The sequence below is a fragment of the Peromyscus maniculatus genome, chromosome 15 (assembly GCF_049852395.1).
Source record: "Peromyscus maniculatus bairdii isolate BWxNUB_F1_BW_parent chromosome 15, HU_Pman_BW_mat_3.1, whole genome shotgun sequence".
Lineage (NCBI taxonomy): Eukaryota > Metazoa > Chordata > Mammalia > Rodentia > Cricetidae > Peromyscus > Peromyscus maniculatus.
The window spans coordinates 57323797-57339868 of NC_134866.1; the positions used below are offsets into that span (position 1 = coordinate 57323797).

A 16072-nucleotide genomic window follows, 5' to 3' on the forward strand; every position below is an offset into this window, starting at 1 on the left:
GGGATCACTTCGGACATTTTCAGAATCTTGCACCAGTTGAAATCTGTGCGTTCTTTTGTACCTTGTTTCTGTTGGGTGCACTATGCTCTGTTGACTCTTTATCTCTACTCAATTCTGGTCAGCATCCCCCGAGTATCTCACTGGTGTGCTCTGTTTTGCCCTGTATCGTCAGCCTGGATGGATTCCTGGGTTATTTCCAGTTTGGGGCTACTGTGAAGAAAGCTTTATGTGAGCATGTTTCATTTCCCTTGGTAACTGCTCAGAAGAGGAAATGGTGGATTATATGATAAAGTCAATGTTTAACAGCCTGAGAGATTGCTAACTTGCTTTAGAGGAATCACAGCTTTTTATGTTCCCACAGATGTATGACAATTACATTCACATCCATGTCAGTACTTAAAATTACCTATTTTTAAATTTTAGTCATATTAGGGGGAAATGTGCTGTTACATAGTGTCATGTAATTTAATTTACACTACATCATACACTAATGATATGTAATAGTTTTTCTGTTATTAAGGGATATTCAAAATCATTCTTCTGTAAGATATTTGTTCAGTATTTGTCTTATTACTTCATTTAGTGGTTTGGCTGGTCACTTTAAAGAACTCTTTATATCCTGTCCATAAGTTACTTGTTTTGATTTTTCCCCTAATATATAAAAAAAACTTCATTTTTCATTCCCCCTTTTCTTCTCTATTATTTTATTATTTATTATTTCTTTTTTGTTAGACTATAATTATTGTACAAAATAATGAGTTTTGTTTGGCATTTCCATATTCATATATCTTGTATTTTTATCATATTCATCTTTGCATTTTGATTTCTCATCCCCTATTTAAGTTTCTTTTTCTTTCTTTCTTTCTTTTTTTCTTTCTTTCTTTTTTTTTTTTTTTTTTTGGTTCTTTGAGACAGGGTTTCTCTGTTTAGATTTGTGCCTTTCCTGGAACTCACTCTGTAGCCCAGGCTGGCCTCGAACTCACAGAGATCCACCTGGCTCTGTCTCCCTAGTGCTGGGATTAAAGGCGTGTGCCACCACCACCTGGCCCCTGTTTCAGTTTCTTAACAAGATCTTTTGCTGGGGAGATGTATAGTGTATCCAGTATACTGTGTGATGTATACTCTGCTCTGTATACTGTATGATGCATACTATGTACTCTATACTGCATGATGTATCCCGTGTGATGTATCCTATATTATGTATATTGTATGATGTATCCTGTGTCCCATATACTATATCCTGTGTATTCTATGGTATATACTGTGTATTGCATACTATATGATGTATCCTGTACACTGTTCTGTGTCCCACCAGCAACTCCCAAATACCCAGCAACCACTTCCCAAATAATTGAGTTGGAGGCTTAATATTACTTATAAATGCTTGGCTGTTAGCTCAGGCTTATTACTAACTAGCTCTTACACTTAAATTATCCCATAATTCTTATCTATGTTTAGCCACGTGGCTTGGTACCTTTTCTCAATATGGCTTTCTCATCTTGCTTCCTCTTTGCCTGGTGGACTCCCGACTCTGCCCTTCTCCTTCCCAGCATTCTCAGTTTGGTTTTCCCACATAACTTCCTGACTAGCTACTGGCCAATCAGCATTTTATTAAACCAATTTAAATGAAAAATCTCTACAGTGTACAAGAGAATTATTCCATAGCAGTATACTGTATACTGTGTACTGATTCCTGCATTGTATATAATATATATTAGATACTGGATACTATATGATATATCCTGTATACTGTATACTGATTCCTATATACAATATCATGTATACTCTATGATGTATACTGTATATTGCATACTATATGATGTGTCCTGTATACTGTATACTGATTCCCATATACTGCATAATGTATACTGGATACTATATGATGATATATCCTGTATCCTGTATACTGATTCCTGTATACTGTATAATGTATACTGGATACTATATAATGTATACTATATACTGTATCTTTGCCTAATTACTTATACATGTTTCATCATATTATCTGATTCATCAGTTTCGTAATTTTAAAAAATTGAGTTTCATTATAGACAGATTTAAATGTATGATTTCTATCATCTATAGTTTTAAAACATCCAAGAAACTCTAATTTTCTAAGTAAAAAAAAATTATAACATTTTGATGGGATTAATGTTGTTACTTTTGACTCCCTAGTTACTTAGATATTAGCAAGAAACCTTGTTTAAAATGGCACCCTGTTTGCAATTTGCAAAATTAAAGGCTCTTTTAGTGGTGTATATTCATTTCACATAATACTGTGTTTCAAAAGGAAACTTGTTGCTGTTTATAATTTGGAGTTCTTTGTTCTCAATATATATCTCTGCCAATATAGAGTTACAAAGTCTTTCCTCATAGCCTGCTTATTTATATCGATGCTTTTTACCTGGAAACACATTCAAGTAAGTGTACTGTGCATTGCTTTTATAAAGCTGAATTAGGTTGTTCTTGATTATACAGAACATGTTTCTTGAAGGTAGCACAAAAACCTCTTAATTACTTTTGTTCTTATTCTTTCAAATTATAGAAAAAAATTAAAGATTTTTATTAAGAAATTTTTTTTCATTAATTTTACACACCAATCAAAGATCCCTCCTCCCATTCCCCCCCAGCCTCCCTCTCCCAATCCATCCTCTACTCCCATCCACAAGAAAGCAAGGCCTCCCATGGGGAGGCACATCCAGTAGAGGCAAGTCCAAGCCCTTCCCCCTGCCTCAAGGCTGCACAAGGTGTCCCATCATAGGCAGTGGGCTCCAAAAAGCCTGCTCATGCAACAGAGATGGATTCTGATCCTACCACCAGGGGGCCTCCCAAGCAGATCAAGCTGTCTCACCATGCAGAGGGCCTGCCTAATCCAGTCCCATGCAGGCTCCACAGCCTTTGATCCAACTTTCATGAGTTCCCTCTAGTTTGGTTTGGTCATCCCTGCCTGTTTCCCCATCATGATCCTGCTGCACTTGCTCATAGAATCTGTCTTCTCTCTCTGACTGGACTCCTGGAGCTCTGTCTGGTGATTGGCTGTGGATCTCTGCATCTGCCTCCATCAGTCATTGGAGAAAAGCTCTGTGATGACAGTTAGGGTATTCACTAGTCTGATCTCTGGGGAAAGCCAGTTCAGTTCAGATACCTTCTCCACTATTGCTAGTAGTCCAGGCTGGGGTCATTCTTGGGGATTCCTGGCAACTTCCCTAGCACCGGGTTTCTCTTTATCCTCATGACATCTCTCTCTATCATGGTATCTCTTTCATTGCTTTCCTTCTCCCTCCCTATTCCAGCTCAAACATCCCATTCCCTTATGTTTTCATTCCCTAACCCCTACCCTCCATTGCCCACCCTGCACCCCCAGTTTACTCATGGAGATCTCAACTATTTCCACTTTTCAGGGCAGTCCATGCATCCCCTTTTGGGTCTTCCATGTTAGTTAGCTTCTCTGGTGTTGTGGGTTGTTGCCTGATTACCCTTTGCTTTATATCTAGTATCCACTTATGAGTGGGAACATACCATGTTTGTCCTTCTGAGTCTGGGTTACTTCACTCAGGATATTTTCTAGTTCCATCCATTTGCCTGCAAATTTCATGATGCCATTGTTTTTCTCTGCTAAGAAAATGTGGTACATATACACAAACATCATTGTGTATATGTACCACATTTTCTTAATCCATTCTTCAGTTGAAGGGCATCTAGGTTGTTTCCAGGTTCTGGCTATTATGAATAATGCTGCTATGAACATAGTTGAATATGTGTCCTTGTGGTATGATTGAGTATTCCTTGGACATATAAGACAAAATGGCAGGACAGTCTACAGAATGGGAAAAGATTTTCACCAACCTCACATCTGACAGAGGGCTGGTTTCCAAAATATATAAAGAACTCAAGAAACTAGATATCAAAATAACAAACAATCCAATTTTAAAAAATGGGCTTTAGAGCTAAACAGAGAATTCTCAAAGGAAGAATTTCAAATGGCCAAAAGACATTTAAGGAATTGCTCAGCATCCTTAATTATCAGGGAGATGCAAATCAAAACAACTCTGAGATACTATCTTACACCTGTCAGAATGGCTAAGATCAAAAGCACTGCAGACAACTTATGCTGGAGAGGATGTGGAGCAAGGGGAACACTCCTCCACTGTTGGTGGGAGTGCAAACTGGTACAGCCACTTTGGAAATCAGTATGGTGGTTTCTCAGAAAATTGGGAATTGATCTACCTCAAGACCCAGCTATACCACTCTTGGGCATATACCCAAGGAATGCTCAATCACACAACAAGGACACACGCTCAACTATGTTCATGGTGGCATTTTTCGTGATATTTTACTTTTAAGTGCATTGGTGTTTGGCCATGGTTGCCAGGTCCCCTGAAACTGGAGTTACAGACAGGTCTGAGCTGACAAGTAGATGGTGGGAATTGAACCCAGGTCCTCTGGAAGAGCAGTCAGTGCTCTTAACTACTAAGCCATCTCTTCAGGCCTGAAATTATAGAAGAAAACTTAAGTAATAAAGTTTCTTTTGTTTTGTATGCTCTACCATCTCTGAACATTTTAAAGATTATTCCTATAAATATTGAAAAGCATTTATCATCTTAACCCAAATACCATTGCACCTAAACTCTGGTTTTTATGCCTCTTGGAGCCAAGCTCTTCTGTGGGCCTGAAGCTCACCTGACTTACAGCCATCATTCAGCTTCCTTCGAAGACCTCCTGTGTGTTAAGCTAGAAGGATAGCAATGGGGCTACAGTTTTGTTGATTGTTTATGAACTTGCCTGAGAAATATTTGCTATTTTCTTCTTCAAAGACTTAATAAAGTCATAAAAAGGAAGACTATAAATATCTTCTGGTCTACTTTTCTCTCAGTGTTTGTAAATATGAACAGAAACTGCTCCTGTATTAAATAATTTTCATATGTTACTATAGATTTGAAGTAATATAAAATTAGATGATGATAAATTCTTTAAATTATAGGATGCAAGCCGGGCGGTGGTGGCGCACGCCTTTAATCCCAGCACTCGGGAGGCAGAGCCAGGCGGATCTCTGTGAGTTCGAGGCCAGCCTGGTCTCCAAAGTGAGTTCCAGGAAAGGCGCAAAGCTACACAGAGAAACCCTGTCTCGAAAAACCAAAAAAAAAAAAAAAATTATAGGATGCAACCCAAGTTTTATGTTTCTTTGCTTTTGTTTCAGTTAATTTAATATTAAATTTAACATTATTTATGACAGAAAAATAAAATTAGAAATTATAATTGAATGATACTTTTTCTTGCTTTCCTCTCTTATGTCAATCAGACAGAATTAATACATGGGCCTGTAGCAGCTGGAGTTGGGATGATTATGTATTTTCTCTACAATATGTCTCTTAGAAGTTTAAGTACCTACTTTTCTTTGTTTGACATTTTATTTATTGAGTGTGTGTGTGTGTGTGTGTGTGTGTGTGTGTGTGTGTGTGTGACTCGTGTGGAGGTCAGAGGAGAATAGTCTCTCCTTCTGTCATGTTGGTTCCAGGGACTGACAGCATGTACCTTTACCCACTGAACCATCTTGTCACCAGTCCCTTTTTGAGACAAGTTCTGTCTCTGTAGCCCAGGCTGGTCTAGAAAATTCTGTGTAAAAAACCGGGGTTCTTCAACTTCACCACAGTCTTCCTGCCTCAGTCTTCCATGTGCTATAATGTCAGGTGGCACTTGATGGGGCATACCTGTCCTTGTTTACAATGTTAAAAACTAAGGCTTTGTTGACAGGAAGAGGTGATCAAGTCAGGTTGATATTCTGAGAGCCATTACCTGATGTCTGGCTTCTGTTTATTGGATCTGAGAAAGAGCGGCTGGAGGGGGAGGGGTCTGAACAATGACAGGAGAGGCAGCGAGTGAGGGTGGCGGAGATTGCTTAAGCCTGTTTGTAGCAAGATGTCTCAGAGTCTCCTAGTGAGCACTGGCAACCGCGTTCTGAAGCTGACATTGCAGCTTTAAAAATCCCTCCTAGGTATTAGTAATGCCAGCTAATGCTTATACAGCATTCAACCACTATTTCAGATGTGTTACATAAATTAATTTATTTTTGAATAATTATTAGAGAGCTGTTTTCTCTGTCATTTTCCACACACGACACCTTTACTTACAAAAAAGAAAACATCTTTTAAATAAAACTAAATAAAGGACTTCCTAGAATTTTCAGATAACCTCTATTTGCCCATAGATATAACCAAAGTATTTATTAGTTATTGATATGGGAAAATAGTTTCCCTATGTCTTCCAGTTAATTTGAGTTTTGAAACAAAAATAAGCAAATGAATAAACAAAACACATGTAGTTTTACCCTCAACCATTTCTATAAATAACAACATTTTGACTACCTGAGGTAATATTATGTTACAAATTAAACTATCAGTTTTGCTATCGCCAGATCTTTCTTACCATGGTGGCTTAACAATAAGCCATTATTAAACGTGCTAGTCATTTGAGAAATGTTTTTTAGGAATTCCACGGAAAAAGGAGCACAGATATTTTTCCTTATTGATTTAAATAACAGCCTTCATATTGTAGTCATACTAAAAAACAAAGAAGCAAACCAGATATTTTATCACATTTATTATCTAAATCCTGTATACTCATGGTGGGAAATTACAGATAATTAAAAAGGAAGACAGAAAGGCAGGCTATAGGGTGGAAAGGAGAAGAGAAAGTAAAAAGAGAAAAAAGGGGAAGAAGCATTACTTGAGATCCCGTCATCGATAGCCACCATTGCCTTTAGACAGCACATCTTCTTAATAGATTATGTGTGCACACATGGGCCTTTTTAAATAAAAAAGGTGCACCTTGCTCTTTTCTAACTTGCATTTGTTTTTTAGCTGTGTACTATCAGGCGTTATTGTGAAGAGGAATATGAGAGCTCATTGGACATTGAGATGGTTTCTCTTGTTACTTTAGGTTCTTTACAGAGTCTCAGTTTCTTAGGATTTAGTTTCACAGAAAAGAGTGAGTCAATATTTAAGTAAAATGTTAAATAAAGTTTTGTTGATGTTGGGCATGGTGACTCTTCTCCAGTGCTGGGCTGTAGGGTGGGAAGCCCAGGGCCTTTGGGTGCAAGCACTCGACAGCAAAGCTACACCAGCAGCTTAGGGATGTCAGTATTATTGAGAAGTGGTTCTCCAAAAAGGTTATACAATTACTATTCCACCACAGAGGCCAAAGCCAGCAGTCATTCCCACCACTTACCATAGTCTGTCTTAATTGATGTTCTTTCATTACCAGGTAGGGGAGACTTCTATTTCAAATGGTTTATGAGCTGATTCGCAATTATATGATGTTCTAATTAGATTGATCTCTCATCTTCTATAGATTTAAACCAGGTAACTGTGAAACAGTTTTCTCAGATGAACAAGGCACAGCTGGTGACCAGGCTCTGCTAACCATAATATGCTCCTTGATTTTAAAGTCTCAGTGTACACGGAGTCCCAGCCAGAAGTCATCCGCTGTCTGAGACTGGCACTGATGGACGCTGTCAAGGACATTGTGCAGCAGGTCGTATCCATGATGAGATGCGGGAGAAACAGTGAGGCCGACCTAAACAAGCCCCGTGTTCCTGATCATCTGCTTCAGAGCATTCCACAAGAATGGAATTATATTCCAAGAGAATTCAGAAGGAAAGAATCAAATAAAGGTGAGCACATTAGTTCTCTAAGAAAGTGTCTCCTAAAGAAACAATCTCTTAGGCTACTCAGTTAAATAAAATTCTAAAAATTATAAGACCAATGAATGGCAATTAATTTTCATTTCAACAAATATATAGGGGGCTTCATTCTCTTTTTGCTATGAGCCACACAGACAATGCAGCTAGGAATGAAAATAACTCAAATGCTCATTTTATTTTATTAGTACTTCATAATTTTTTGAAATTTGTTTTGTTTCTTTGTTTTTGTTTTTGGGATTATAATTTGATTAACACATCTCTAGAGCTCTTCTCTTTCCTCTCCCCAAACTCCCCCCTCTGTCCTTCCCCACTATCCTTCAAATTTACGGCCTCTTTTTTCCTTTATTAATTGTTATTGCATGTGTAAGCATATTCATATACATATAGATTCCTAAATATAACCTGTTCAGTCTGTAGAATGCTACCTGTGTGTATGTTTTCAGGATTGACCATTGACATTGGACAAGCAATTGGCATGCCCTTCCCTGGGGAAGACCTCTCCCACTTCTCCTTGGTTGTATCGTTACTTCAGAATTTTAATCTTTTGGATTTGCATTAGTAGTCACAGAAGTCAGATGACCTTTCCTTACTTTAAATCTAGATAATGATCTGTGTGCCCTCACAATCACTCTTATATAGTTTATCTGTTTTGTTTTCTTTTTCTTTACCCTACGACCATATTTCGCTTTCTTTTCCCTTCACACACCTTCAGATGTAGCTTTTAGGTGTCAAATAGCACCTAGTTTGGTAGCTGTAAATAATTCTCTGATAGGATGTCTCTCTTCCCTGGACCTGTGGCTCTGGACTGAATCTATTGGTCTTGTTCTGAGTTTTCCTTCACCAAGTGTGCGTGTGTCATCATTTATCTCTACATTCTCATATCATATTACTTATCTGTGTGAATCTTCTCTTTCCTAAAATAAAATGTCTCTTCTGTTCATATTTAAAGAAGAATATTTTTCAATGCCAAGGAAAAACTTTCCACAATAAAACATTCCAACTGGAAGCCACAGAAGTGAGTTGGGGCATCATTCTTTCTTATGGAGATCCATATAGAGTAGCACTTATCCAGAGACTTCTATTACAAACGCAAGGCAGTTGTCTATGAATGGCCTTCCTAGGGATGTCCTATCAAACTGCCTTCGGCTGCAGTAGAGGTACTTAACTGAAGCTGGAAAATGTCCCTTTTCACTGGGTTGTCTCCATTGTTAGCAGGTCTTCTTCCTTCTGGCTTTTGGATGTTCCCTTCACTCTCGGGGGTCCAGGCAGCATGGTATCACTAGCAGGCTGAACCACTTGATGAGCGCTGCTTGTTCAGTTGTTCTATTAACATATTTTCTTTTCTAAGAAGCTTGTTGGAATTTCTCCATACCATTTGAAAGGGCTTCTAACCTAAGAATGCCCACTTTGTATATACCAGTTGTTGGGTCTTCCTTACTAATTAGTGTTTTTCATAATATTATAAGTTGGTGTAGTGTTACAGTATACAGACAGTCATAAAGAGGTGTCAGTCATATGAAATAAGTGATGGGAGGAGGTGAAGCTACAGGCCATCTTGTGCCTTCTAAGTGTGAATGACAACAGATAATCTTACTCCTGTTCTGTGTTCTGAAACACTTTTGGGACCACCATTCAGTACTTCTTCTCCCCTTTTTTTTCACTCTGTATTATAATTTTGCTTTTTCTGGTTTTTATTGCCCTCACTCAACTTCAGTTCAAAAATAATTAGTATTTACTTTGGTTATTTCAAGAGAGAGAATCTACATTCACATAATTTTTTTATAATATCTTCTTAAAATTATTCTGCTTTTTAATTTATTGTTAATCTATTATTGTTGTTAATTTATACATTAAGTTTTTTTTTACAGATATGTATGAATAAGAAAAAAACTGGATATGTGGGTTTGGTACTCTCTACATTTTTAGACATTCACACGAATTCTTGAAATGCATCCTCCTTAGATAAGGACACTTCTACAACCAGATGATATTTACATGTTGGGCACTCAGTCATCCGTTGACTCAGTGGACATTTATGTGTTTAAGACCACAGACATACTATACTTGTCCTCTATCATCCATTATACTAGGATGGGTGCAGACTCCCAGAACATACCCAGTTATGGGAAGGAACAAGTTAAACTTTTATAAAGTTCTCTCTGAAGGAGAAGACCTGATTCCTTCTTTAGCTTCCTGCATAGATCAATGCCGTATTGTCAAAGCTGCTGTTAACAAAACTGATTCTCTCAAAAGATCCAAGTGACCCTAACATGATCATGTTGCTGTGCTGGGGATACAGCACAGAATACACGGTACTAAGGTGGGAATGCTATCATGTATTTCCATGCAAATGTGAACACTTTCTCTGTCCTGTCATAAAGTGAAATAATAATTTGATCAGATTTAGAAAGAAAAAGTGTGGGAAAATCACCTGATATATGAGCTCCCATGTATTTTTATTGAAAGTGAATTCCTTCTGAGCTTTGTGCCATGGTTTATTAGCTTTCAGCATTAAATTGTCTTGATTAGCAAAAGATTTCAAAACTAAGCATGTAACACATGACAACAAACTCTGTTAACCCCCCAGTGTTGAAATCTAGTGGGATATGATCATATTCTTTATAACTTTGTCTGAACAATGACAAATGCTTACAGATGCGTTTTTAAACACAGAATTCTAACTTATTCAAAGATAAATAGAACCTATGAGAACATCTGTCCTTAGTGTGCATGCACATGGTAGAACACAGAACCACTGCAGAGACCAACTAAAGTGCGTTTCCTACCTTTTCTCCATCAGCAAGTCCTGTAATATAGAGAAAATAGATGATTTAGAAAAAATGAACACCACAAACTATTACACAGGGCGTGAGACTGAAAACGCATATGGTTCTCACACATAGCTCAGCTTTTTCATATTCCGTTGTATTTAAGAGCAAATGAGTTTAAGGGCATTAGTTTGATTTTGTTTTATTTCTTTGACAGCAGTTAAGTAAAATATATTTGAGATGTTTTATCAGTGGTATAAGATTTTTAATGAAAAGAATGTTTTATGGGAAAATTTTTGGTTGGAGCATTGGCTTCAACTGAAACAATGAATTCTGGAGCAAGCAAACAGATAACACCAGAAGGAACATTCATCCAGGCCACTGGCCATGGGGAGATTCTTAAAAAGGATTCTGGTGGCAAAAATACATGAGGTGTGATGAAAAGCTATTATTATAATTTATTTTCAAAAAACTAGAAATACGAGTTTTATAAAACCAATATTACCAATAAAACATATCTGTGTACTTTCATACTTAAGATACATATTTTCTAACCTACTTAAAAGTATACCAAATAAAGTGTCTCAGTGATCATTGGGTCTTTATCTTGCAAATATGAAAATGCAATGTTTTCCTGTTAGTTTGCAAGGACAATGAATTGAGCACATGGGTGTTGGGTATTTATTGACAAGTTGCAACAACAGATTTGTCTGCCCTGTGGTTAAGACTAAAAGGAAAAAGTCTTAATTTTGAGAACACAGCTCATTCTACAGGTGTACTGCATAGGTCTTACCTGTGTTCTTATAATGCCTTAAAAAAAAAAAAGCTAAAGCAGCCAATAAAACTAAGTGAACTGAGAACCAGATGTTTGTACCATGCAGTATTAAGCTGACATTTTAAAAACAATAAGACACACTAAGTCACATGTTAACGTCAATAAGTTACTGATATTTGATAGTTATAATTAAATAAAGTACTAAAAACTAATATAAAAATATTTATTTGCCTTTCTTTCCTTTATTGTTAAATAACCATTTTACATTTTTTTGTACTCAAATATGCCATGATAGTACCAGCTATGTAGAAAGAAAGAAATGATAAACATAAATCTGGCTACCATATTGTAGTTAGCTAGCCCATAGTCTTTCATATCTGAATGGGATTATGAACATTTGAATGGATGTCTACTCATTTAGAGACAGTTGAATGAGTTGTGGTTGTTACTAGCCCTTCTCTGTGTGCTGTTGATGCCCCATTGACTCAGCGCCTTCATGTTAGAATGGACTTGAAGCTCCTGATTGGAATTTGCCTTAAGCTTTAATGAATTAGTTAAGGATTTGAGTTCCTGGGTCTTTACAGTTAGAAATTTCAGTACACATTCAGGTGCAAAGTTGGAATTGTTTGTTTGGGATTGTATTTAAGCTCCCTTTAGGATGTAGGGAATATAAAATAAAATCCTTTAACAACCCCCCCCCCTCTGTGTGTGTGTGGTGGTGGTGGGGGTTTGAGACAGGGTTTCTCTGCATAGTCCTGGATACCCTGGAACTCACTCCATAAACCAGGCTGGCCCCAAACTCACAGAGATCTGCCTCCTCTGCCTCCTGAGTGCTGGGAATAAAGGTGTGCATCACCATTGCCTGGCAATAAAATCTTTTATTTTAAGTATTAAGTGTTTGCCTGCATGTATTTATGTGTACCACCTGCATGATTGGTATGCATGAAGAGTGGAAGAAGGCATTAGATCCCCTGAAACTGGAGTTGCAGGTGTTTGTGAGCCTCGATGTGGGTGCAATGAAGTAAGCCTGGGTCCTTTGCAAAAGCAACAAGTGCTCTTAACAACTGAGCCAGCTCTCCAGCCCATATATTAAAATCTTCTAAGTAAACTCCCTGAAAATAGAAGAGTAATACTCAAACACATAAAGAATAAGACATTTAAAATAATTTAAGAATACAAAATGGCTTGTCAGAAGGTGTTTATGTTGTCATTATTGGGGTACCATGAATAAGAAGGGGCTTGAACTGAGCCAGCACCCTAGGTTAGTCTTAGCAGGAAACAGGATATCAGAGCTGAGGAGGTGGGAAAATTCCTCACTAGCGATCCTCAGTTAGACATGAAGGATCAGGAAGACATTTCAAAGGGAAGGGGTAAAGAGGGAGCGAAGCCCGAGAGGCGCGCGGGTAGAAGGATGGTACTCCACATGGTTGCATTGAGTTAAGGGATGAAAAACAGAGACGCAGAGAAGCAGGATGCCAGCAGAAAGTTTGTCTGTGGCATTGCAACCCTGCAGGAAAGGCCAAGACTGCCAGTTCTGGAGTCATCTAAAGGAGTGAGTTTCAGGCTGTGGATCCAGCTCAAGAGTGCTTGCTTAGCATGCACTAAGCCTGGATTTGATCCCCAGCACCTCATAAAAGCAGGCTTGAAGAGAATGCTAGCAGAAAGATCCAAAGTTTGATTTCACCCTTGGCTAGATAAAGAGTTTTCATCCAACCTGGGATCCATGACACCCCATCTCAAAATGAAAGAAAATCTGATAGCATAAAATTGAGTAAAGAGGAGTTTTTAGCTAGAGACGAATGTGCTCCCAGGGAACAGAGATACACCTGGGGTGGGGTGCTCCTGGCATTCAGTTAGTGGAAACGTAAATGCTCCCAGGAACAGAGACACACCTGAGGTGGGACGCTCCTGGCGTTCAGTTAGTGTAAACGTAAATGCTCCCAGGAACAGAGACACACCTGAGGTGGGACGCTCCTGGCGTTCAGTTAGTGGAAACGTAAATGCTCCGGAAATGCTGCCGTGCATAGAACAGTTTCACACAACAGAGAATTAGACAGTCCTCAGATGTCCATGGTGGGAAATCGAGAAACTCTGCTTTAGAGATAGAGCATCAGTACATCCTTCAAAGAAATGGCATGACGCAAATGGTGTCGTGTAGATTCGTCAGACCAAAGGCCAATGACCGCTAAGCAAGCACCACATTCGGGAAGTGCTAGGAGAACACGGAGCTAGCATGAAACACAAACAAGCAAAGAGGAGAGAGAAACACGAACCAGTTAACTCAAGTATTCAGTTAGTCGTCATTGAACCGGTCTGGCTCACAGGTGGCAGGGAGCTCTCATTCTAGGAATGGTGACAGATGCTAAGTCGGTGCATGAGATCGTTTTAGATGGCGGTGGGCACGGCAGCAAAGACCACAGAGTAGTTTCCATGAGAGAGAGACTCGGGCTTGAGATGGGGTGGGCGCAGTGAGCCGCTTCGGGTGGGATGGCTACCGAGGCCCTCCAAGGTAAGAATGGAAGATGAGGCCGGGCGGTGGTGGCGCACGCCTTTAATCCCAGCACTCGGGAGGCAGAGCCAGGCGGATCTCTGTGAGTTCGAGGCCAGCCTGGGCTACCAAGTGAGCTCCAGGAAAGGCGCAAAGCTACGCAGAGAAACCCTGTCTCGAAAAACCAAAAAAAAAAAAAAAAAAAAAAAAGAATGGAAGATGAGCCAGTCAGTCAGAGAAGAGCTGGGATGCTGTGTCACAGACCAGAAGAGACAAGAAGAAAGCATTTAAAGGGTGCATGGTGTCAAAGGTCATAGGGACCTTTGCTTAGTTACGTGTCTCTGTACTTCAAAGATTTGATCTTAAACAATAAACATACAAATTATAATTCTAAATTTTGAATTTTCATTTATGAAGGAAAAATCATGCTTGAAATTTGGAGACTCTCAGGTAATAGTGCAGGAGTTCCTGCTGGAGTTCTGTGGGAAAGCATTAAGCACTTGTTCATCTTAATAATTTTCTCCACAAAAGGCAGACATCCCCACACAGAGAAAGCCATGATGTGATGGCATGAGAATGCTAACAGTAATCATACCTTTTCTACCTTTTCTTCCCAGGCTTCACGAGGCTTGCTGCTCAGGCAGTATCTATTGTAATCAGCAAGTTACCTACGGTGATTGCATGCTTGCCTCCCACAATTAAATACTTCTTTTTTCTGTCTGAGAGAAAAATGTCAAAAAATTTGGCTGAATTGAAGAAAGCTGGCCTGCTTGTCTGGAACTTGATTGTAATTATATGTCGGATATTTGAGGATGGGAACACCGTGGAACATTTAACAGGTGCCTCCCTTGACAGATGGAGTCAAGAGAAAGCGGCCTTCATCTGTGTGTGTTTGGAAAGCATTCTGGGAGAGAGAAGCAGCCCTTGTCAACTGACCCAGAAGGTCATACTGAGCATTGAGCGGCAAAAACCCAACTGGTTGGAGCACCAACTTCTGAAAGCAAAGACGCTGAGCATCCACTGGTAAAGCCATGCTTGTTCCTTTCCATCAAATGATTTCTCCACACCGAAGTCACCAATACACAGCAGCAACAGACCGTTGTCAGATGGGCATGGTCATTGGGCAAAACATAATAGGACCTTTGAGGAGCACTGGAAACGATAAGTGCCCCCCCCACCCTGGACTGTTAGGTGTCCCTTGTTGTAAAATCTGAACCCCACTGGTATGCAGGAACACTATCCTGGTTCAGGTTCCATCTTAAGGTTTCTGATTAAAAGGGTGCAGCTCCACCCAGGGGAATTTAGTTTCGCTCCTTTTCAGTGTGCAACTGAGTATCCAGTGCATAGCCTGAGGCATTTTGTAAATGGAGTGGGCACAGATTGAATTAAGAAAGAATTAATGGATATAAAAGGCTTTTTATTGCTTTCTGTGTACCTGATTGTCAAAAAGGTACACATTTTTCATCTGGTAATGTAAGAATCCCAGAGGGTAACTGGGGCATATCACTCACAAGCTATAAACACACCCAGCTGTTTCAGGATGGAAATGTCACCAACAGCTAAGTGATTTGTGGTACTGCAAAGATTTTTAAGGGTCCCTGATGAATTCAAATATGTATGTAGAGTTCTCCTGTGTTGAAGTTAGTCTGTAGGTATAAAACTGCATGATATTGATAAAGGGATTCCGGGTCAGGTGGTCTCCACATCTCCAAGTCAGCCCATTGCTTGAATACCCATGCACACCGCCCCCACCCTAGTTATTAAGGGTCTCTCCATGTGGCTAGCAGACACTGGTGTGCTGCCTGAGATGACTAAACGTCACCTGAAATACGATGGCTTTTACTGGCAGACGGCGGTGATGAAGAGCTCAGGCTTGAGAATCAGATGAACACACAGGCATTCCTTGTAAACGAGTCATTTTATATCTTAGTCGGAATTTCAGTTTCAAGGATGATGCCAACTTGGCAGAACTGTTTTGGAAAAAAGTCACAAAATTTTCAGCATCAAATTGAGATCTAGTAAGCATCTTTTACCTCTAAACTCTGTTAAAATACATTGTGTGCTGTCAGATGTGGTGCTATACACTAAGGAGGCTAGACTTGCTCTACATAGTGAGACTCTATCCCCAAAAACAATCAATGGCAAAAATACGTTGCGGTCACTGGTTAGCAGAATGGTAACCAGTATATTGTGCTTGTCCGTGTTAATCTATGAGATTTCATCTTAATCCATGTGGTGAGTACTAAGGAGCCTGGTTTCTCTGGTCTCGTCATACAGAAGACAGTCACCTTTCGTGTGAATGGGAAGGAGTGACAGTAGAAGTCAGAGAAATGCTTAGCAAC

General features: G+C 39.2%; 1 protein-coding gene across 7 annotated transcripts in view; it reads left to right on the plus strand.

The window, feature by feature from the left end:
• Positions 1–16072, plus strand: part of Kiaa0825 (KIAA0825 ortholog) — a 441346-nt gene that overhangs the window by 205766 nt on the left and 219508 nt on the right. For all 7 annotated transcript variants that reach the window (XM_006986534.4, XM_076551989.1, XM_076551990.1 and 4 more), the window contains 2 exons: positions 7445–7669; positions 14348–14753. In XM_006986534.4, coding sequence (XP_006986596.1) covers positions 7445–7669; positions 14348–14753 — 631 coding nt within the window. The remainder of the gene's footprint in view (positions 1–7444; positions 7670–14347; positions 14754–16072) is intronic.